General features: G+C 40.2%; 1 protein-coding gene and 1 long non-coding RNA gene across 5 annotated transcripts in view; both read right to left on the bottom strand.

Moving 5' to 3' along the window:
• Positions 1 to 1,008: 1,008 nt before the first annotated feature.
• LOC128324703 (uncharacterized) lies at positions 1,009 to 10,834 on the bottom strand. Its single transcript, XR_008307046.1, has 3 exons — positions 10,802 to 10,834; positions 5,655 to 5,721; positions 1,009 to 2,143 (listed from the first exon to the last, which is right to left on the bottom strand). It is a non-coding gene; the product is annotated as an uncharacterized LOC128324703 (long non-coding RNA).
• An 11,339-nt stretch (positions 10,835 to 22,173) lies between these two features.
• JPH1 (junctophilin 1) overlaps positions 22,174 to 25,302 on the bottom strand; it is a 97,289-nt gene continuing 94,160 nt past the window's right edge. For all 4 annotated transcript variants that reach the window (XR_008306772.1, XR_008306771.1, XR_008306770.1 and 1 more), the window contains 2 exons: positions 24,658 to 24,753; positions 22,174 to 24,464 (listed from right to left, as the gene is read on the bottom strand). Coding sequence is in view for 1 of the 4 variants with exons in the window: in XM_053248653.1 (XP_053104628.1) it covers positions 24,673 to 24,753 (81 nt within the window). In the remaining 3 variants the exon portion in view is untranslated. The remainder of the gene's footprint in view (positions 24,465 to 24,657; positions 24,754 to 25,302) is intronic.

The raw sequence follows: 25,302 nt of genomic DNA on the forward strand, positions 1-25,302 counted from the left end.
AATCCAAGCCATAATGAGATTGAGTGGGCAAATACAGATGACCATATAGCCAGGCAGCATTCCCAAACCCACTTACTAGAGACAAAAGCCCACAAGTGTATAGATGTCTGTACACTCATACATCTTTTTGTATGAATGACTGTACCTGCATTCATTTTAAAAGTAAACCTGGACACAGGGCCCTCAAATGCACAGTACAGATAGTATGTGTACTGTTGTACCTGTGTTCAGTGTAATGTGGGGATAACTGTACCTCTGTACAGACCTGTTACCTTTGTACAATGTACACTTATTGTACGAGTGTTGCATATAATGTGTGAATAGGGCTGAAGTCCTATTGATAAAATGCACAGAATTCCACTGTATGTCATCGATAACTCACTTTTTAAATTGTTGCTGCTGCTTGGATTTAGTGATTTCAACTTGGGAATGGAAACAATGGATTGCCCTCTGTTGGACGCATTTTCATTGCTTTCATTATAAATTACATGTTGGGTTTTTTTGGAGAAGAGAAGGCTGGTTATTTTTATTCTATATCTGTTAATAAATACACGTGGGCCTTTTTGAGAGCATGCTTTAATGTGATTCCTTCAGCTCTTTTAGTAGGGAGATATCAGCTCCTCCCTGTTCAAGATAGAAAAAGCCCCTTTGGTTATATAGAAACTAGAGATCATATTTTGCTCCACTGTAAGCTCTATCATGAGGTTAGACAACGATTGATTTCCCTGTTGATACACAGCGGGAGGGGGGTGTAATCTGATGAGGCTCTAGTAAAATTTCTTTTGTCGGATTTGGATAAAGTAGTATCTTATGTTACAGCTAAATTTTGTTATATTATTATTAGTTGCAGAAGATCTATGCACTTATAAATTGTATGTTTTATTATTCATTAGGTTTTATGCTGTATGTTTTGGTCCATGACCATAAATTTCATAAAGTAAAAGTTGTTTTGATTATTATGTTGTTCTTAGCTGTATGGGGAATTCTATTATGGAAGTAGAAAAGCAAGGTACAAATTCACCTTAAGTAAATAAAATGTACTCCCTTCCCATTTGCCAGAACCGAGGTAAAAGAGGGCTCAGCCATATGATGATTGATTGATTGATTGATTGCTGTCAAGTCGGTGTTGACTCTTAGTGACCATATAGAAAGATTCTCTCCAGTATGATCTATCTTTAACTTGGCCTTTAAGGTTTATCAGTGGTGCATTCATTGTTGTCTTAATCGAGTCCATCCACCTTGCTCCTGGTCATCCTCTTCTCTTTTCTTCAACTTTTCCCAGCATTATGGACTTCTCAAGGGAGCTGGGTTTTTGCATAATGTGTTCAAAGTATGATAATTTGAGTCTGATCATTTGTGCCTCGAGTGAAAGTTCTGGATTGATTTGTTCTGTGATCCATTTGCTTGTTTTCCTGGCTGTCCATGGTATCCTCAAAAGTCTTTTCCAGCACCAAAGTTCAAAAGCATCAATACTTTTTCTATCTTGCTTCTTTAAAGTCCAGCTTTCGCATCCATAGAGTGTCATGGGAAAAACCATGGTCTGAACAATTCTAATATTTATAGGTATAGAAATGTCACAGCATCAAAATATCCTTTCCAAGGCCTTCATTGCAACCCTACCAAGTGCTAGTCTGCAGAGTATTTCTTGGCTGCTGTATCCTTTGCTTTTGATGGTCGATCCTAAAAGGCAGAATCTATCCACCATTTCAGTGTCTTCGTTATCAATTCTGGGGCTGGTTGCTGTACCCATTGTCATTAGTTTAGTTTTCTTTACATTTAGTCGTAGTCCCATTTTTTCACTGTGCTCCTTGACTTTCATACTGGAGCTTGCAGATCATCCGCATCCTCAGCTATCAGAGTGGTATCATCAACGTAGTGCAAGTTATTGATGTTTCTTTCTCCAACTTTAAAACCACACTCATCTTCTTCCAATCCATCTTCTCCCAGTATATGTTCAGCATATAAATTGAATAAAGAAGGAGAAAGTATACAGCCTTGTCTTACTCCTTTGCCGATCTGGAACCAGTCTGGAACCAGTCTGAACCAGTCCATAGGATGACTAGAAGTTAAATTAGTAGCTGGGCCTTGGTTTCCTATCCCCTTCTCAAACCAGCACTTCAACAAAGCTTGTAGCTAGACATAGCTGTATGGAGAAAAGTGACATTCAAGATGAAAAACTACCCTATCCCACTGATAATAATTTAGGAGAGTGTTCAGTAGCTACTGAGGCATTGTTTGCAAAGGAGCACATTTGGTATTTGAGTATTTAAGAAATACGAAATGTTAAAAACAATCAACTTAGCTCCTTTAAAAGATGACAGCTTAGGTAAAACTTTGTTTCTCTCTTATTAATGCATTTGTATGAACAGTTCTATGAATTCTAATTTGAAGAGAAATGAATATTCAACATATTAAAAGCTTGAATTGTGGACACCGTCTTTCCCATTTAGCTTAGGTGATTATTGTTAGTTAGTCAGGCTTGATCATCATTATGTTCTTTTATAGAGTTCCTTTAAAATTTCCATGCTAGCATGATAGAATTAGTACCATGAAAAAATCCTGTTTTTAATTCATTATGAAGCACCATTAGGATAGTAATGTGTGCTTCAGCCAGATGGAGTCCAGAGCTGATTATATACATTTTTTGTTTGCTGTTTCAAATGAAGCCAGAAAATCAGTGGGAGGAAATGATTCCCCCTGAACCTTGCTCTACTTGAACTTTTCAAATGGATTGCTATTCAGCTTGATGTCATACGATCTTGACAAGAACAGTGCTTGTGAAGTCACCGAGAAATAATGCCTTGCATTTCCATGTCCTTAAACAACCTGTACATTTTATAAAGTATCAGGAAGATTTATTAATGGGTTGGAAGCCTAGAGATGAAAGAATGTGTTGAGAGCTGAAGGAACGGCTGGAATAGTTAAAAATGACAAATGAGGAAAATGGAAATGACATTGTGCAGAGACCTCTAAACCTATCAGAACTTCTGGCGCGGCTATTTGAAACTTGTTCCTGTTGATTATTTAAGATGTGGTCCAAACAATGTTAAGCACTTTAAAGACCCATTGGTTCCAACAGGAGATATTTATGCATATTTTCAATTCTATTTAAATCAACAGAACTTAAAATTTCATCAGTTAGAAATTTTCTAACCATACTGAAATTGAACTGCTTTATGAAAAAAGCATAATCCTGAACAATCAGTTTTTATTCTGTAATCCAAAAACCTTCGAGTTAAGATGAGAGTTAAGATGCTTTACATTTTCACTCATGCTCTAAAAAGAATGGGAATTGCAAGTTAAGGTGCTCATCTTAATTTCAGCGTAGTATAAGCTTAAAGACTTAGTACAGTCTGGTATATTACAATGGCTTTAGAAATGAGGCTTCATACACCTACACTTTGCCTTGATCAGAGGTGCATCAGCCAGAAATTCACCAGGGGCATCTCTAGGAAGTGATTGGGGAAACGATAACTGTTATATTTCTGCCTGGATTCATCCCTCCCCAGCCCAATGTCCAATTTGCCCCAAATGTTTAGAGATGAAAGTTTGGGGCGGTATACAAATTTGATAAAACAAATAAATAAACTGAAAGACCAAGGCAAAGTGTGGGTGCACGGAGCCTCATTTCTAAAGCTATTATCATATACTAGACTGTACAAAGACTTTACAGCTTATATGGTGCAGAAGTTAAGATGATGAATGAAACATTTAATCATAGGAACATAGGAAGCTGCCATAGCCGATTAGCTTGCCCGGATTCTCAGTTTTGTTTTGTTTTTTTAAAGGCTAAGCTCTAGCCCTTGCAGAAGCAGAGTTATGGAGCAAGATGTGCAGTCACTATTCTCCTCAACTGTGAGTAAGGCAGGGTAAAGCATAGGAGGCTGGCTGGGAAAGGTTCACAATAAGTAATCCACTGAGGAAAGTTGTCTTTGTCCTGTATGGACTGCTAAAATGACATCAAATGCATTTAAAAAAATACATTATCTGTGGTGAAAAAAGGTCACCCAAACTTTGAAACCTCTTTTTAGGAGTTAAAAATTTAAAACTGCTGTATCTCAACCATTTTGCAATGGATTTGCCATGGTGTCTCTTGTCTTCCTAGCTGATGTGTGCATGATTTCAGAGGGATTGAGTGGATACCTTTGACTTCATAAACAATAGAATGTTGAGGGCTTATAATGGTGGAATGTTGAAAAGATTCTTCATCTAAATCATAGTAGCACAACTGTGCCAGTATAATTTGTAATTTATTGGCATTGTGTACAGTTCAACAGACATATTTATTTAATTTACTGTAAGAATGCTCTGTACTTTTCTTTTTCTTATTTGTTCTTTTTCTTATTTGTTATTATTTTTTCTTATTTGTTGTTAGCAATGTTTAAAAGAAAACAAATTGACCTACTTTCTCCAGTTCAGGTGTAGAAAGTAAAAGTAAAAACCTTCTGAAATGTATAGAAAAAATGGTATTTTTACAAATGATTATAGTAAGCTAAGTTATGGGAGAATTTTCTGTTGTATATGAATTGTATGCAAGTGACCTGGAAACAAATCATGTGTCAAGTTTTATTTTTGTTTTTTGTACCAACCAGTACAAAACCAGTACCATACCAAACCAGTCTGACCTGCTTAAACTATATTGTGCAGCTAGAAAACATTGTTGCTGTACATGTGTACAAGGCTGAATTTGTTGTGTCATTTCACATAAGACCTGATTTTTGGGCTACTGGTTCACATGTAGGCATATTTGTTAATTTCTCATTGGTTAATTATTTAATGATTTATGACTGAATATATGAACTGACTCCATCAAAAAGCCCTGCTGGAGGTGATTTAAGGTAATATGAAAGTTCAGGCTGAGGTGTTTGTTCTGTCATGGCTCATACATTGATGCAAACTAAAACTTGATGCTACAATCATTCAACAATATAAACATGACGCATGTATGAACCACCCCTGGGTTGTGTGTAGGAAATCAGCACAATGTATTTATGCTTCTGCTGTAATTTACAGAGTAGGGACTGCTATATCCAGCAATCTTGTCAAAGCTTAGAATGATACAAAAGAAGTGGGGACTCAAAAGCAGACAGACAGCATATATGAACTCACTGCCCCAAGATGATGTGATGGCAACTAGCTATGGCAGCTTTTAAAGCTTATTAGACAGTTTCATGGAGGACATCAATACTATCCAGTCTTGATGGCAATATGCTATCTCCAGGTTCAGAGACAGTATGCTTCCAAATACCAACTGGATGGGAGCAACTGTAGAGGAAAAAGGCAGTATTTCATCTCCTGCTTGTAGGCTTCTCAGAGGCATCTGGTTGGCCAAGGTGGAAAACATGATGCTGGACTAGGCAGGCCTTGGCCTGATCCAGCAGGGCTCTTCTTATGTTCTTAACAGATGTCTAAACTGGAACTTGGAGTGTACAAAGTAGTAGGCAAGAGCTACCCAGGTTGAAAAACATATGATACCTACCATAAAGCAAACCAGAGTGTTTGGCTGGCAGTCTGATTCATTCTTCAAATGCCACTGACCAGCCAGCTCCTCTAGCTCATCATCCAAGCAACTTCCTTCCTGATAGGTGCAACCAAACTCCATTTGGCCTTCAGCCCACAATCAAAATGTGCAAACCATAAAGATGAAACAATACCTTGTTCTAGATTTTATCTTGCTGGTGGCACTTTTTGGTGGCAGCTTTGCATCTTTTTTGGCCATTCCTATAATGCAACATAGTGTTGTGTCAACAGAGCTTTGATAGGAACATTTCTGGAATACTGGAAATACCTTTTGAGCCTAGACATACCAGCTGATTCCCATTACAGTATGCAAAGTATTTGTGGCATGTTGTACTTGCCTGCAATCAGGAGATCGTAGCTTTGAAGAACAGATGTGCATGAGTACAGTGCACATGAATCTGCATATACACTACTGCCCTCGGCAGTTTAACATGTTGTGCATGCATACACTCATGCGTCTGAAGTGGGTTTATTCAAACATCTATGTGGGGTACAAGCTGAATTAGTAGAGTGTTACTCTTTTAGTTCACTAGGCAATATGCTGTCCTCTTGAGCTAAAGATCATGAATTCTGTTTTCATGACTGCTCCTATTCACTTGGCTAGCACTGAAGGTATGATTCCTTTGGAAATACAGTAAGTGCTCATGGGCAGTGGCTACATAAGCAACAGACTTTAGGACAGTGTTTTAGGAACGGAGAACTTAAGTGTCAAACTCCTGATAAATGTGACAGCAAGATGTCTGACTAATGACCTGTTCCAAGTGGAATTAAGAATTCCTGTTTGTCTGGAATGGTCACTTCTGAATTTTGTTAGCATGGTGTGGAAAGCTGAAAGCAGCCATTTTAATACTGAATATATAATCATCAACGTAGCTTAATATTGAAAGTGTCAAAGAGGCGTTTCTAGTGAAAATAGTGCCTAGGGCAATAAAAAATTGTTTTACCTGTAGCCCCTTCAAGGAGCTTCCTAAAGGCCGCAGGGGTGGGGCAGTCTGCAAAGTTTTCCCCTCCCTCCGCCAGCCTCTTAAATTGCCACCATGTAATGAAGTTCTGTGATGTCCATCGTAAGTGTATGTCTGTCCAGATCGTCCTCCTTTTCCCCTCCCATCCTTTACTGCAGAGTTTCCCAGTATTGCATCCCTACAACTCCCATCACCCCCAGCTACAATGCCCTTTAAATGCGGACTATCTGTGTTTGCTTTTTAAATTTTGTGTAGAAATGTTGTGTTCACACCTCCTTTTATTGAAATGATTGACTGCCACCTGTTCCTACTATCCTTGCCAAGACTAGTGCAAAACATTTCTGCTAACAAAATGAATTAGGATGAACATATACTACATTAAACATACTAAGTTGTTATCAAAATATCTTAAGTTTTAAAAATCCCAGAAAGTTATTCTGAAATGCAGGGTGCCTTCTAAATCATTTGTATGTATTTTGATTTGGGTTTAGATGTGTAACTCACACATAGCAAAAGTGTGGGGCAGATAATAAAAGGCAAAAGATAATGAAATTAATCTCCTTGTAATACCACTAACATTCTTTATCTTTTACAGTTTCACACTGGCTCCCACAGGCCAGTTCAAAGAGGTAGGTCTTTATTGTCTGTTTCCAAAAGGTGTCGAAGCTTAGATGTTTAGCCTAGCAGTTGTCATGGACAGGGTTTCCTTCTGAATGCCACAGATCCCATCCATGAACAGTAGCCACATCTCTGTCCTCTCAACTTATTTCAGTTGCTCCATATTCCACTGTCCAGCACTCTGCCACAAAGTCAGACTGTCTTCCAGCAAATTTCCTATCTGCAACATAGGAATAACAAATGGGGATGCTGGCCTGCTTATAAGATTACTGAGCATGTGCGGTGGCCATTTTTTAAAAAATAAAACAACTTTTAAGAACTGGCCGCCGAAAACAAAACGGCTACTACACATGCTCAGACGGTCCCTGAGAAGCCTTAAACCTTGCCGTGCCTCGCAGAGGTCATTTGAGCATGTGTCGCAGCCTCCAAAATGGCCACCGCACCAATTTTTGCAGGCTGGAAGGGGCTGAAAATCATCCCGGGATGGGCTGTGGCAGTGATTTAAGAGGCCGGTGGGGGGAGGGGGAACCTTTGCAGACACCCCTCCCTGAGACCTTTAGGAAGCCCCCCCGAAGGCGCTACAGGTTTTTTTTAAAAAAATCCTGAACTGGGGAGGGGGTGGGAAGCAGCATGGCACTGGCGCCCCCCACAAGTGGTGCCCAGGGCACGTACCCCACATCTAGATACACCCATGCAGTGTAGTTCTTCTACTGTATTTAGGGTTGTGGAAAATGTGTGACTGGTAAAACACAAAAGGTCAGAGATTTAGAACAACTTCATGCAACACAAAGGCAATAGGAATGAAACAGATTTCTGTTTTCAGTCTGCCTGGAGTTCAGCAAGGCTCTTGGGAGCCAAATGGGAAGGAATGCATTCTGGAACAAATTTAAGTCCTTTTAACACTTACAGTTGTACAGATGTTGAATGTGTGGGATAATCCCCACCAGTGGTCCCTCTAACAGGATTTTCCAGATGTTGTTGACTACAACTCCCAGAATCCCCAAAGGCCATTGCAGCTGGGCATGCTGGGAATTGTAGTGAACAATATCTGGGAATCCCTGTTAGAGGGAACACTGGTCCCCGCTGGTTTTACCCAACTGCCACACACTCAGTGGAAGGGATGGCAGGGGTTTCTGTTGCCATCCAGTTTTACACTTCTAGGCTCTGTGATGCAACTGGGTTCTTACACACAAATACAGCTGTGTATGTTCTTCCATGTGACATTCCCCCCTGTGTCTTAAGGGGAGATAAGACAGGAAAAAATAGAAATCAGAAAAGATTGCATAATCAGACAAGGAAAACTTTTGTTCTCTGCTCTGGTTCTAATAACTAGTAACACAGGACTCTCACATAAAGATAGTGGTTCACCATGAGGAAAAGGAAGGGTGAGAATGAAGATGCATGCAGCACATTCTTTTTCATCCACCCAGAGAACTTGCATTTTGGGCGGTATAAAAATGTGATACACAAACAAACAAACAAACAAACAGGAATGTACCCACTGCTGCTCATCCCTCCAGGGTTACCATCATATCATATTTACTTGTTCATAACCCACTCCAACATGTGACTTTAGGGACATAGCAACATAGGAAGCTGCCATAAAGTGAGTCAGACCATTGGTCTATCTAGCTGAGTATTGTCTACACAGACTGGCAGCAGCTTCTCCAAGGTTGCAGGCACTCTTAAAAGAGTGTGTGGTAGCCAAAAGAGTGTGGCAGGGAGTAAGCAAGTTGTTAGCGTGGCCTGATTTGGAAAAACAGACTTAACCTCGGGTTTGAGCGATATAACCTCTTTTTGAGGTCCCAGAAAGAAACCTTCAAGGAAACGGGATGGAACAGGTGCCCTAGGGAACTAGGGAATTGGAATGTTCCCCTTCTCTTAATGCCCTAGGGAACTAGGGAATTGGAACGTTCCCCTTCTCTTAATCAGGTTAGTAAACCTGTATGTCATTTATGCAATGCTCCTACATAGGAATAGGGAAGGAAGACGTGACCAAGAGGTTCACGTGGATGAGACAGTAAATCTCTTCTGGAAAAGTTTGTATGGTTATGTGCAAAAAGACAAGTGTGTGTCTTTTAAACAGCAATGGGACAAATGTGGAAATGGACGTTGGATGTAACCCCCCCGATTACCTGATGTGCCTTGTAAGCCCCCACCCCCAAGTTACAGTACTGCCTGCATATACTTTATAACCCTGTTGGTTTCCAAATCCTTGTGTGTAAATCTTTGTAGATATATGATGTACAAACAACCACTTTGTATATAATTGTGCTTTGGCAACGTACTGTATGCTTTAGTAGTTTGTTGGTTTAATAAAAAAAATCTTGTCCTATCTTAGAGATTCCAGGGAGGGAACTTGGAGCCTAGATGCTCTTCCCAGAGCGGCTCCATCCGCTGAGGGGAATATCTTACAGTGCTCACACATCAAGTCTCCCATTCATATGCAACCAGGGCAGACCCTGCTTAGCTAAGGGGACAAGTCATGCTTGCTACCACAAGACCAGCTCTCCTCTCCTTTCCAGGCTATCTGTAAAATGTGTCATTATTTTAAGTGTCCTTAGGCATTTTGTAGGCTTGGTGAAACCTGTCCAAGTTGTTTAGGTTGTAGAACATAGAACTGCTCTCTGGAGTTCAGTTAACTACACATTTATGAAACATTTCACGGCCACCAAAATCTCTCTATGATAAGCTATCATATAAGTGCAAATAAATAAGTGTGAGTTTTCTTTCCCCTTGCCTCCCTCCTGTTATCAAAGTTAAGCAAGTATATGCCAGAATGCTTGATGTGCCCCCTTCTAAAAACCTATTCAGATGGTTTTGGCGATCACTCTTTAATAAAACTTCCTCTGTCTATAAAAGTACACCGGGAACCACCCAACACAACTTAATCAATAACTAATATGCCTTATCAGGAGCAGGAACTCCTGAAGTCAAAAAATTCCTGAAGGGGACCAATTACCAGACTCCTTTAGCTGTCAGTTAAAGCCTCAGGGTATGTTTTTGCCTATAAACATTCCCCTCAAACATGGAATCATGCTGTCCCCCCCTAGGCCTCTTGCAAGCCCGCACTCTGCCTGGGGTACCCTTGCAATTTGAACCACGCTTTTGCTGGGATCTCACTTTTGCTCTTGCAACCGCCACCTCACTTTGGCTTTTGTCAGCGCCTTCTGCCTCCAGCATTTGCCACACTTGCCATCTGTACACCTGTGTGCACCCTGCCATTGGACGCTGTGCCCTACACTGCCTGGGTGCACCCCAATGAGCTCACTTCATACTTGAGCAATCTGGAGAGAAGGGTTCCCCTAGCTGGATTCAGGTAGCTATGACAAACATTTGCTTTCTCTCTTTTCACCCTCAAGCCTCTATCTCCTTCCTAGCACAGCAGCTTGGTAAAGTGCCTAACCAATCCCTTTTTCATTCGCTATACCCCTTTTATCCCTCAATAAGCCAACTCTTTGTTTTCAAAGTCATGTCTCTATTCCCCTCCCAGTGCATCAACGCCGCAGCCACAGTCCTGCAGGGCTTTGAGTATTTTCTTGTTGTTCACAGTCTGCTTTCACCTGGCACCAATTCCCCCCACTTTAAGCAAGCAAAGGATAGAAACTCACAGTGGCAGTCAACATGCGTATTGCAGACCCTGGTAATGGCACTGTGTGTAGCTCCACCCCCCCCCATCCATATTATCTAGTACAACTGACCTTGTGTCTTGCTGTTGTCTTGCTGCAGTTCCCTGCCCCGCTCCTCTTCATTGGCAACAGCAGCCTGAGCGCACTGATTGTCAGGGCACAGTAAGTTGCACTATTCAGAGGAAGATGTGCTTCCCCATTCATCATGCAGAAGAGGGAGGAGAGCTTGAACACGGGGCTGCCATTTTTAGAGGCAACCTCGTGCTTTTTATAACATAGTATTTGCTTCTGATAAATATGATGCAGCTCCTCTAGCATTCTAGTCTTGGGCAGACACTTGGGGACACTGTGATGCAACTGCATAGTATTAGTCAACCCCGCTCATCATGGCTATTCTGGTGCAAGCACTTTAAGTCTTCAACACAGAGCTGATGTTTGGCACGAGTAACCCTCCTTTACTTTTTGCATAGAGTGGGAGGTTCTGAAACATAGAGTCTCCTTACATCATGAAAACAACTGTTTGAGCCTGCTGAAGTGTAATTAAGCCAAACAAAAATAGACATTTCACCTGGCAGCGTTCACTCTTCTTCCTGGCCACGGGACAAGATCAAAAGAGAGAGGAAAGAGCAGGGTCATGTGCATGATTCTCCAGCTGGTTTTAAGGCTCTTGGCTGAAGGATGCTGGGGAAATGATCAGGTGGTTACCTCACTGATCTCAAGAATTTACCATCAGTGGAAGACGGGAAGAAGCAAGGATATTTTGTCCACCTGAACCCCCCCCTCCCCCAAGATGCCAGCTGTATGCCTTTAGACCTACAGACTTGAGGAAACAAGGAAGCCTAGGCACATGCAACAAGTAAAGCCACAGTAAGAGAATCCAGGCTATGGTAAAATTAGTAGAAACAAAGAATGCAGAATATCTGGAACCACATGGCTGACATCCTGAGTGAGTGCTGGTGCTAAGGGAGAAAGTGCAGTGCTGCCGATGGCTTCCAGACTAACATAGTACAAGTGTTTGTATGGGGAGGTGGCGGCATGTTTTTTATGGCTTCCTCCTGTGCCATGCTAAAATATGTCCTTGAGGGATGCAAGACCCTCAGGAACATATTTTTGTGTAGCAAGAGAACTTCTAGGGGAAGTTGTCAAAAATCACTCCTCCACATGATCACTGGATCTGTTAGTAGCCTGCAGCAGTAGCACCACTACCAGCACTTCAAATCTCAGAATGCCAACCATTGTGTATATGGAAAACCCTTGTTTTGCACAATTTACATATAGATACAATTCTTCATGGAACCTAGAGTTTTGACCTATGTATATTATATGCAATTTTTTCTCCATTTATCCCACTAGCATGTAGTGGGCAATAATTAGCCATATTTCTATAGAGGTAATGTTTCTGTAACATATTTTATCAGTTTCTGCTGATATGTCAGCTACACCCTTTTCTGGGTAAATAACATTGAAACAGTGGTGCATATGCTGATAACCTCCAGGCTTGACTACTCAGGTGCATTCTATGTGGGGCTGCCATTGTACATAATCCAGAAACAACAATTGGTACAGAATGAAACAACCAGATTGATCTCTGGGACAATCTGAAGGGACCATATAACATTGATTCTGAAAGAATTGCACTGGCTGCTGCTAAGTTTCCAAGCAAAATATAAAGTGCTGGTTATTACCTATAAAGCCCTTAACAGCTTGGGTCCAGGGTACTTAAGAGAGCACCTTCTTTGTCATGAACCCAGCCACCTATTAAGATCATCTGCGGATATCTGGTGACATTTGCCATCAACTCATTTGGTGGCAACTCAGGACTGGGTCTTCTCTGTGGCTGCCCCAGGGCTTTGGAATATGCTCCCTGTTGAGATAAGAGCATCTCCTTCTGTGTTTGTTTTCAGGAAGACCTTCAAGACTCACCTGTTCTCAGAGGCTTCTAACGAAAATTAATTTTAACTGTTTGTTTTTATCCTATGAAATTGTGTTTTTTTAATTGTGTGAAATTGATTTGTTTTTACTCTGTTTTATGTTTTAAATTGTTTACAGACCTAGGGATACACCTATCAAGTGGTATATAAATGCGATAAATAAATAGACAGACAATAAAACATTAAATGTCCCTCTTCAAAACAACACAATAATGGGTCTCACTTGATGACCTAGCGATTTCTACAGATAGTATCTGACAGTTCCGAATCCCCAGGAGAAATGGTCATTTAGTGTCTTCCAGCACTGAATTAACTCTATGGCTATGAATCACTATCACCCAGATCCAGTCACATAGAAAAGAGAAAAAGAAGTAATGGGGAAATAGATGGGGGTGGGTAGGAAATGCAAGTGCAATGTTTTTGCATTACAAGTGATGCTTGAGTGCACTCCTAAACTTCAGGGTTCCCTGTAAGGCTCACCCACAGTCATGCAGCATATATGTTACAAAAGCTATTGAACAGTTACATTTTTGTGTGGATTCTAGCATGATCCTTGTAAGAAGTGTTCTCTTCGACTCATGCAACTATGCATTTAGGAAGTTGCTGTTTAGAATACGCTCCTACCTCCTTCTTCACTCCCCTCAGAATATCAATAAAAGGAAAATGCTAGGCATGAATGGTCCTTTCCTCAGAGAGGGTTGCCTAACTCTATGTTTCAATAAAAGGAATCTCCACCCTGTGTTTTCTTCTGTGTAGATCACTCTGGAGGCTTGTTTTAATTAAGACATGCTAGTAATTGAACTTGGAAAAGCAGTGTATCTACTCTCTCTCTCTCAGGGCAAAGGAAGAAACATGTCAGTTGGTTTCCCAAGGCTTTTCTAACACCTATGCATGGAGGGAACTGTCTCAGTATAGCTTATTTTAGGAAACCTGGTAGCTTTGTTCAGAAAAATTCAGAGTTTGTGATGACAGAAAAGATGTCTTTCTTGGTGGGAGTTTGTTAAATCTACTACAAGCCAATCCACCGCAAATGAAATGTACCTTAAAACAACTGATTTGAACAGCCTTAAGGTTCTGGTAGCTTGTGAGAAGGATGATGTATTTGTGTATGAAATAAATGTTTAATTTCAAGCAGCTGGCTTTAGTTTAAGGCAGCAGGCTTGCGAATTGCCACTTGCCTAGGGCAAGCAATAGTTCCCTCCAGGTGCCAATTAGTGGATTTTGTAGAACTGGAGTGAGGGGCTGGCCTCCTCATGCTGTGTGCAAGCTTCTAACTGAGGCTAGCATGCAGCACTAGCTTCAGCACTTCCAAAGCATGGGCACTTTTGATTTTCACCACACTGCCTGTGCTCTAGAAGTGTTGCTAAACCCATGGAAGCACATCCTTGAGGGCTGCGTGGTCCACTGTGTCATGTTGCTGCTGCTTTTGGAGCACAGGGGAAGTAATGAAAAAAGCCAGTGCTCTTGTGCAAATGCACCCATGCTTAGGAGGTGCTGTGGCTAGTGCAGTGTGTATACTGCTGTTAGTATGCACACTCCGCATTAGTCACCACCTTCTCCTTATGGATTTTTCAATGCAATCCTTATTATAACACTCCTTATTATTCATTTTTCTATGTAAACTGCTTTGAGAACGTTTTTTTGGTTGAAAAACAGTATACAGGCATACCCCGTTACTCTCAGGGGTTCCGTTCCTCACATGTTATTAAAGGACGTTTTGCGTGCATAGGCACATCTATTGGTGACATTGGGCCAGGCACATTCTTGCCACAGCCCCAACAAATCATGTGAAGCCCAGTGTTTGTCTGAACTTGTTCCATGTAGAGCATGCAGCCACCAGTTGCAGCAGCCAGGGGCATCTTTGCTCAGTTTGCAGGGGATTGCATGGTGTTGCAGTGTAATGCATTGCATTGACTTAGCTTAGGTTGAATATGAAAGGAAGACAAGTCTGGAGGCAGAGATTCAGCAGCACATCCTTCTTAATTCCCCTGGAAATTATGGACCTATTTATCAAGTATTAAAATAATGATCATACCACCAGGGTCATAGCAAGACAAGAAACATCCATGATTAACCATATCTTTCTTTATTCATTCATTCAATTTAATTTATATATCATCCACCCAGAAATGTCTCAGGGTGGTTCACAATAAAATTATTTAAAATATTAACATACAACTCATTAAAACAACATAAATACTGTTTAAAAGCCAAGCTGAAAAAAAGTAGGTCTTTACGGCTACTATTACTATGACAAAGATGCATATTTATACAACACTTTTCAAGAAAAGTTCCCAAAGTGGTTTACATAGAGAAATAAAAAATAAGGAGGCTCTCTTATTGATAAGGCTCAACTTCAAAAAGCCTCTCTTGAAAGCCTCCAGGGATGACGTCCTCTTATTCCAATGGAGAGTGTGTTCCAAAACTGCATTATACTTTGGCATTTTATCTTAACAGAGAAATGTGCACAACCCAAATTACATTTGATTTGCTTTTTGCCCCATGAAACACATGTGCACATAATGAATGTTTTCAAGCATATGTTCCACGTGAGTAAGAGACCGTCTGATAAAAGAGTGATATAGCAAAGGGTTTGAAGTATTATGGAACCAAAAACATTTGGAACATATCCCCAAAGAAAACAGAAAAAGAGAGACTGACATAAGCATAGATAGCTGTTCCTAACAGAACACCACATGCTTAATTTGCTCTGCTGTTATGCACAATATATCTACTGTAGAGCTAGTCCCAATTACTAAAGAATGATGGTGTGGGAAAAGAAATCCATAGGATCTAAAGGGTCCATCTCCAAGGCCAATATTAGTACAAGTTTTAACTTCATAGAAGTGCTAATGCTCAAGCAAACTTCCTATATATCAGATGATCTAAGGGTTGAACAGTAAAGCTACGATACAGAATTTATCTGGGTTGATGTTCATCACTTGGAGACAATTCCCAATGATTAAAGCAAATGCAGAAACAGTACTTATTATCCATGACATGGCATTCTGGTAAAATGTGTAGATGATAGCATTGGTTACTAATTGTTTATTAAGTAACCTCTTTTCAGATCTCTTTCTGATGTTTTTGCACAATGCTCAGTTGCATGAATATGCATATGACAAATATTTTATTTATTTAACATATTTTTATACTGCCCCAAATTTGCATCTCTAGGTAATTTACAATTAAAACCATTTAAAACATTAGCATTAAAAACCCAATATTAAAAATTGAAACTATAAATCTAATTAAAAGTCTGGGTGAATAAATGTTTCTTCACTGCCTTTTAAAAAAGTTGCCAGAGATGGGGAGGCTCTTATTTCAACAGGGAGCACATTTCAAAGTCCAGGGGCAGCAATGGAGAAGGCCCGTTCCCAAATAGCCACCAGACAGGTTGGCGGCAACCGGAAACAAACCTCTCCAGATGATCTTAAGGGCTTAAGCTGTTTAGGGCTTTATAGGTAATAACCAGCACATTGTATTTTGACCGGAAATGTATTGGCAGCCAGTGTAGTTCTTTCAACACAGGAATAATATGGTCTCTCCTATATGATCCAGAGACCAACCTGGCTGCCTCATTCTGGACCAACTGTAGTCTCTGGGCTATGTACAAAGGCAGCCTCACATAGAACGCATTACAGTAATCCAGCCTAGAGGTTACCAGCTATGTACCACTGCTTTGAGGTCATTCAGAGCTGGTCTTGTTGTAGCAAGCATGACTTGTCCTCTTAGCTAAGCAGGGTCTGCCCTTATTGTAATGAATGGGAGACTAGAAGTGTAAGCACTGTAAGATATTCCTCTCAGGGGATGGAGCCACTCTGGGAAGAGCAGAAGGTTTCAAGTTCCCTCCCTGGCTTCTCCATTCGCTCCTCGGACTCCATCATGGCTTTTAGAAAGCTTGTTAAAACTTGGCTTTTTACCCAGGCTTTTACATAATCGTTTTACTGCTGCTTCTGTGTGTTTTTACTTGTATTGTTTTTATGCCTGTTTTTTATGTTTTTATATTTTTTAGCTTGATGTTTTTATTGTATGTTTTTAACTTTTGTAAACCGCCTTGGGGTTGTCTTTTAACGAAAGGCGGTATAGAAATGCAACAATAAATAAATAAAAATAATTTTAAAAAGATAGGGCTGAGAGAGATTCCTGCCTGCAACCTTGGATAAGCCACTGCCCACTGCCAGTCTGTGAAGACAATACTGATCTAGATGGACCAATGGTCTGACACAGTGTATGGCAGCTTTTCCATCTCAAGAAATGGACGCAGCTGGCATATCAACCAAAGCTGATAAAAAGCACCCCAAGCCACCACCTCAACCTGGGACACCAGGGAGAGGTTCAGATCCAGAAGCACCCCCAGACTGTATACCTGTTCCTTCTGAAGCAGCATGAACCCATCCAGAACTGGCAGATCAAAATCATCTCCCAAGTTCCGACCCCGCACAATAAGTGATTGACTGATGATTGATTAAGTGCCGTCAAGTCGATGCCGACACTTAGCGACCAGATAGATAGATTCTCTCCAGAATGATCTGTCTTCAATTTGGCCTTTAAGGTCTCTCCGTGGTGAATTCATTGCTGTTGCAATCAAGTCCATTTACCCTGCTGCTGGTCGTCCTCTTCTCTTTCCTCCAACCTTTCCCAGCATTATGGACTTGTCAAGGGAGAATTATGGACACAATAAGTACCTTCGTCTTATCTGGATTCAGCCTCAGTTTGTAATTATTGTTTACATTTTACATTTATATCCCACTCTTCTTCCAAGGTGCCTTCCTCCAAGGAGTCTGGGGGTGCTTCTGGATCCAAGTCTCTCCCTGGTGTCCCAGGTTGAGGCAGTGGAAAGAGGTGCCTTCTATCAGCTCCGGCTGATACGCCAGCTGCATCTGTTTCTTGAGATAGATGACCTCAAAACATTGGTACATCTGCTGGTAACCTCCAGAAGGATACTATGGTCAATAGTATTGAAAGCTGCCGAGAGGTCCAAAAGGACCAACTGAGTCACACTTCCTCTGTCAATTGCCAATTGGAGATCATCCATCAGGCTGACCAAGGCAGTCTCCACCCCATAGGCACCCTGGAAGCCAGTTTGAAATGAGTCTAGATAATCAGTTTCCTCCAAGACTGTCTGGAGCTGGGAGGTCACCACCCTCTCAATTACCTTGCCCAGCCACAGAAGGTTGGAGACAGGCCTGTAGTTACTCAGCTCTAAGGGATCCAAGGTAGGCTTCTTCAAAAGTGGTCTAATAATTGCCTCCTTAAGACTAGGAGGCATCCTACCTTCCCTCAGAGACACATTTATAATCTCTACCAGGCCTTCTACAACAACTGCCCTGCCAGATAGTATAAGCCATGTCGGGCAAGGGTCAAGAGGACAGGTGGTGGGCCACACCATTCCAATCAGCTTGTCCACATCCTCAGGAGTCACAAACTGGAACTGATCCAACCTAACCACACAAGAGGAGTTGCTGGACACCTCCACATCAGACACTGAAGTAATTGTGGAGACGGAATCTAAGTTGGCCTGAATATGAGAGATTTTTTCCACAAAGAATTCATTAAACACATCACAGTGGGTAATCAGTGGTTCCAGATTCTGATTCAAGGGAGGAGGGGCACATACTAGCCCTCTCACAACCCTGAACAACTCCGCCGGATGTGAACTTGTGGATGCAATACGGGCAGAAAAGAATCACTTCTTTGCTGTACGTATTGCCTGAGCATAGATCTTTAAATAAGCTCTATGTTGCAATCTGTTGGATTCAAGCTGAGTCTTTCTCCACCTGCACTCCAATCGTCTACCTTGCTGCTTCAGCCCCCGTAGTTCTTCTGTATACCAAGGGGCCAATATTGAAGCAGGTCAGAGAGGACACTTAGGAGCAATCATGTCTACTGCCCCGGTGAGTTTGCTGTTCCAATTCTCCACAAGAACATCAACAGGATCGCCGGCAGAGCCAACACTAAATCCCTCCAAGGATTCTTGAAATCTTATTGGATCCAATAACCTTCTCGGGCGGACCATCCTAATAGGTCCCTCACCCCTGAGAAGGTGGGGTGTGACCGTGAGTCCAACCTTAACCAGATGGTGGTCTGTCCATGACAATGGGGAAATCACAGGAGTCCCCACCCACGGAACACCACCCTCATCAGAGTAAAAGTCCAAATCAACTGTGTGACCTGCAACATGCATCGGTCCAGAGCCCACTTGGGATAGGTTATGCCTTTTCCTGATGATGTTGACATGGAGAAATAGATTTGGGTGTCATCAGCATATTTATTTTTATATATTTTTTATTTTTACATTTCTATACTGCCTTTCGTTAAAAGAAAACCCCAATATTGATAACACCCTGCACCAAATCTCGTAATTATCTCTCCCAGCAGTTTTATGTAGATGTTAAACGTTAGAGACAATAAGGAGCCCTGAGGGAAATCATATGAAAGTTCAGATTTTGAAGAACAACAGTCTCCAAGAGACACCATCTGGAATCTTCCCGTGAGGTAGGAGCGGAACCACTGAAAAGCAGTGTCTTCCACCCCCAATCCCCTCAGATGTTCCAGAAGGATACTATGGTCAATAGTATCAAAAGCTGCCGAAAAATCCAAAAGGATCAACAGAATCACACTCCCTCTGTCAATTTCCAATTGGAGATCATCCATCAGGATGACCAAGGCAGTCTCTGCCCCATAGCCCACCTGAAAGCCAATTTGAAATGGGTCTAGATAATCAGTTTCCTCCAAGACCGCCTGGAACTGAGAGGCCACCACCCTCTCATTTTCATTGCCCAGCCACAGAAGATTGGAGACAGGCTTGCTAGTTGCTTCACTGAGGGATCCAAGGCAGGCTTCTTCAGAAAAGGTCTAATGATTGCCTCCTTAAGACAAGGAGGCATCCTTCCCTCCCTCAGAAAAGCATTTATAATCTCTACCAAGCCCTCTACAGCAGCCTCCCTGCCAGATAGTATAAGCCATGTTGGGCAAGGATCAAGAGGGCAGGTGGTAGGCTGCACCATTCCAAGCAACTTGTCCACATCCTCAGGAGTCACAAACTGAAATTGATCCAGGATCATCACATAAGAGGAGCTGCTGGACACTTTGTCATCAGACTCTGTAACAACTGTGGTGCTTGAATCCAAGTTGGCCTGAATAAGAGCGATTTTGTTCTCTTTTGTCCTCTCTATACCTCTTTTCAGCAAAATAAATAAATGAAATGGCTCCCTGTCCAAAGCGGTTCTCTCTCGTTCTCTCTCTCTCTCTCTCTCTCTCTCTCTCTCTCTCTCTCTCTCTCTCTCTCTCACACACACACACACACACACACACACACACACACACACACACACACACAGGCTCCCTGTTTAGATTGTGAGCTTCCTGAAAGGGCTCACAACCTAAACAATGAACAGGACTCCAGCAACAGTCACTGGAAGGATGCTGTGCTGGGGATGGATAGGGCCAGTTGCTCATCCCCTGCTAAATAAAGAGAATCACCACTTTAAAAACGTGGCTCGTTGCTCAGTTAGCAGGTTATGAGTATCATCTCAAAGTAAAGAACAGAAACAGAAAGTATTAGACAAACAGCAGAGAGAATTAATTCAAGGCTTTCTGAGCTTATATTGCATATTATATATATAATATGCATTAACCATAATGTACACAATAGAAACATAATGGTTGCATTCCTAAACACTTGCACAATAGGGAGGCACACATGAAGATGTCCTTTGTCAATGGTCTACTTAGGTGGAGGATGAATTTTCCAGCCATATTGTTAGAGGACAGGATGCATCTGAAGTAACTGTGTTTAGCACACAATTAATGCAAACACAAACTTTGCATTAATGCAAACACAAACTTTGCATTAATGCAAACTTTAAAGTCATTTTAAACACGGCCAATTGTGTTGCATCTGGATTTGAAGGCAAGGTTGTATAGGTTATTGCTCCAAATATATATCTATGATAGGTGCTAAATCATATTGGATAATTTTCCAGAGGGAAAAAAAAATCATAAATTGAATTCTTGATATCCTGGAAAATGTATGTGGTTTACTTGTTTATCATTTCATAAAACATTTTCATTAAAAATAGAAGCATTAGAGAAGCAAAACCCAGATCCAGTAATCAACCATGTAATCACCTTCCATTTATACCCATCTTTTATATAATGAACTAATGTCACTCTCATTTTTACATACTTTTACATGTCTGATTATGCCTAAGGATTCAGAAGCCACACCCACTAATCACATCAGGTAGTAACGAGTCCTGAAAACTTTCAGGCATTTTACAATGCATTCAGGCTACTATCAGGATCAGTTATGATACAGCTTCACTCTTTTACTGCATACATTCATTCCAGAATACAGACAACAGAGATATAAGTAGGGGTGTGTGTGTGTGTGATGGCATTAACAATATGCAATCCACAACACTTATTCTAGTGTAGCAGACTGAGGTCTGGTCTGATTTTGATAGTTGACAGTGTTAGCTATTTCAGTAATAACTTGATAATTTTGCTCAAGTGTCACAAGAACATTGTTAACACATTTAATCCTCTCTTTGTCCCCAGGATAAGAGCCAAAAGAAAGCCTTCTTCTATGAGCAGCTATCTTTGAGAGGGGGAGAACTGGCTTGGATGACACGAAAAATTACAAATGCTTTAATTTGTGCTCTTCTGGACTTGGATAGCCTGCACAGATCTCTGTAGATTTAGTCAGTGACAAGTCAATAACATCATTAAAGGGCAGAGAAAAAATTTACATGGCAAGAGGTCATACTACTTAAACTATATGACTGATTTCTATTCACAGCACAAGCGGAATATCGAGAATGAGATGCTTAGTAAAAGGCGGCCATAACTGAAATACAATTTTGCTAACTTTCCCCCACCAATCTAAGCTTCTCCCCTTGCTTGTCACTGGGAGGATTCATATGTAAATTATATATTTACAGAATTCTGAAGTATTTTCTGCCATTCTAAGCTCACATTGGGAAGGCAGATGAAATTTCATTATGGCCATCAGAACTGTAGCTGAATCTGAAAGTTATCTGGCATGCTTTTAACAATTATGTTGCTTTGTTGCTCACACATGTTTTATGTCTCCAGATAAGAAGCTGAAGAACAGAAAGGAGTTATTCTGCAGACAGGGGACATTGTTCCAATTACATCTTTTGGAAGAAGATGTTTAATTAACATGTACCGTAATCAGGAATAACTGTTCCTATTTACATTAAAAGGAAAGTTACTCTAGTTTCTGCTTTCTTCTTTCTATGGCTTTACATAAGATCATAGAACAAAGATACAAATGAGTGTCAAACCAAAATCAGTGTGGTTTAAGCCCACACAATTCCTCTGAAAATTAGAGTATATATAATTTTATCTGTACCACAAGAAGGAAGAGCATAAAATGCAAAAGATTCAACTTGAAAAGAACCCATATCTTTTCCTGATTTCTCACTCACTAGATAGGGAAGAAAAAGTATGCTTCTTAATAAAAAGAGATACTCAGTCTACACATTAGTAACCAATTCCATTTTATTAGCATAAATACAGTTATGAAAACTGTACATTATCCATTTTGGGGTCCAGAATTATAAATAAAGAAGCTCATTAGATAAAGAGTTCATTCACAGCAAGAAATTTTAAATAGACAAAATGACATATCATTAAGTACATTGGCAGACTTACGAGCTGTCCAAAATGTAGTGTACAGTATAACAACTAACTATAAATAGCCTTTTATGTAAAATACAGCTGTGCACATTTTAGAAAAATACCAACATTTTTGATTGGAGCTTTGTTTTTAAAAAAGCTTATAAATCATACATATTTATAAATGGAACTAACATGCTTAAGTTTATAAACATTTTCAAAAGCCGTACTTTTTAGATTTTAAACAAACATGTAATAGTATTCAAATATCAGTTACAAAATTTGTTTAAGCAGTTACTGGAGTAAATAAGAAAGAGTGCTTATCTAGGACATCAAGACTTGTTATAATTAAAAAACCTGATTCTTCATTTCAGAATTACTTTTTCTAAATTGAGGAGGAATATATATATATATTCTTCCTTAAAAACAAATATGTAAGTTGTTAAAAGTTCATTGGCTGGCTGACTGCTTCTTAGTTCCATACTGGTCAAAACACAGGCTTCTCAACACCCTTCTGCAAAAAAATGCCACTGTGTTACTGCCCTGGCATTGACCCTACCCAGGCTACAAGATCCATTCCATACCCATTTCCACTTGATGGGCTGGCCTCTTATGACAGCTAATGTAGTTATGATGAAATCTCTTCATTAAACCATGCAAATAATAATAAATAATAATAATAGTAGTTAATTTACAAATAGGATAAAAACCTGAAAAGTGTTTTTGTTCCTAAGAGATAAAATAAATCAAAACCCAAGCCCTTTACTTTTTGTTTCTAATTAAAATGCTGACTTCCAAAATGACCACACCATGTACAATTCTCTCCTATAAGTGAACAAGCATGCTTTTGAGTAATATGGAAAAACAACAACTACAGTGGGGAGGAAAACATGAATCATATCATCAAAACACAGGACTGTAAATCGAGTTAAGACAAAAGAGTCCAAGTGAGAATTTGAGGCTTAAGTTTTAACTGGCTGAGGTAATTTTACAGACTCATTTAAACAACATTAAAGGCATCAAACTGATCATCAGTCATTGTTAACAGACTTATGCTCTACCTGAATGTATTCAACGTGAAGCTTGGCCTTTTGAAAACCATAATTTATTATAGGTATTAATTAACAGCTTCTATTGTGTACTCAGGCAAGGCTTCAGATGCAAGTGAAATTTCTCTTTAATGAACTAAGACCCAAATAGTTCAGTGGTACAGCATTTCTCCAAATATTCTACCTTACTCTTCCCATTATGCTGATACAGCCCAGTTAACCTTGCAGCATTTAGAATAATTCTGCCTGCTACTGTTGCAAGGAAGATAAACACAATGGCTTTAAAAACATTGTTGCATATTGCCTTCTAACCCTCAAAGGAAGATAACTTTAACAGCATAGGAAAAACAAAAAAAGTGTTAAGAGAATATCTATTCTGCACATACGCTACAGGCTTTAATTTTGTGTTTCTGGATTTGGGGTGAAAACTAATGACATTTTTCAGGCTGGCTGACATTACTGTCTAATGGTTGTAACACAGGTTTTAAATAAATAGCAAATGAACAGAATCATGCATAAGCAAATGAAACACAATCTCCAGAAAACTGCAAGGAGATTTTAAAAGCAGCAGGTAATGGAATAAGACTGGTGAGTGATGCTGCTAACTATTTCTTCTAATGAGATAGGAGTGAATACTGGAATCGCTTCCACAGCAATAGAATCCTCTGACCACATTCCTCTGGCAGTCGCTTCCCCATCTCCCCCACCAAAAACATCAGACGGCAAAATAGTAAGGCAGCTGTTAGCTTCCATCAACAAAAGTGCAGCTCCGTACATTTCCAGTTTAGTCACACTCTCTGCTGGAACAGATGGAGTAACCAACGCACTTCACTTGTTGGGCTGCTTCAGCAAGCTTTTGTGTGCGCGCTTGTGTTTGTTTTCCAACATGGCTGCTTGCTTCAGCTTTAAGAAGATCCCAAAGCCACAACTCCTCAGCAGAGGAACTGATCAGGTCCCTGGCTGAGTGTTCCAAGTTTCCTCTCTCTCGTGTCCCATCCTAATTCCATGCCTCCTTCCCTGTGTCTGAACATGACTCGTGCCATTTAAAAGGCTGATGACACAACTGCCGAGAATTGTGGGCTTACGCCACTAGTTGTCATGACTTCACTGAAGAATCAAAACAGTTAGATCATTAAGTAACTATGTTTAATCACATTCAGGCATGGATAAAATCAAAGTGGGGGAACATTAAAAAGCTTGCAAATAATAATGCTTTGTGATTTCAAATGGGAAAGATTAAAACTGGGGTTGGGGAGGAAGGTAGAATTTTATACTGAAAAAAACCCAAGATTGTTCTTACCTTTTCTAATTCCAATCAAGTTAGAAAATGGACAAAAAGAATGGCTAAACCAATATTCAACAGCATTACCAGGGCAATCATGATTGAATTAGGACCCTAAAAATGAAAAAAAAAAAGGATTTTGATTACATTCACAAAAAACAAATAATGAATAAATCTACTGCTTGCAAATGATGTCATAAGAAAAATCAGAATTAGACTCTCCCTCTTTGCAGTTTTTTTTTTAAAACCACAATCTTGAATGATTAATCATCTTGAAAGCAACAGATTTAACTCTGGGTTAAAATTATCTTTAGTTATTTTGTGCGACATCCAATTGAGCAGCCTTCTTCTTTTTTAAAGACATGAATACAGGTGAGATTATGACCAGCATCATATGGATTTAATCACATAAATATTAAGTTATTTCCCCTGGAAATTCAGTTGTGCAAAGGAAAACAGAATAGTATTTAGGCCTCAAACAGTGCAATCATTTCTCAAAGAGAAAACTAAGATAAACAAGTGTGGTAGGCTACTTGTCTCTAACCTTTTGTCGTAGTTACCTATCTGCTCAACAAAACAACAACAATACATTTTGAAGGATGAACCTCCTCCCCCATCTTTCATGAAAAATGAACCAAAATGCCATGATAGTTGCTAGTGCCA

The sequence above is a fragment of the Hemicordylus capensis genome, chromosome 4, assembly GCF_027244095.1.
Source record: "Hemicordylus capensis ecotype Gifberg chromosome 4, rHemCap1.1.pri, whole genome shotgun sequence".
Taxonomy (NCBI): domain Eukaryota; kingdom Metazoa; phylum Chordata; class Lepidosauria; order Squamata; family Cordylidae; genus Hemicordylus; species Hemicordylus capensis.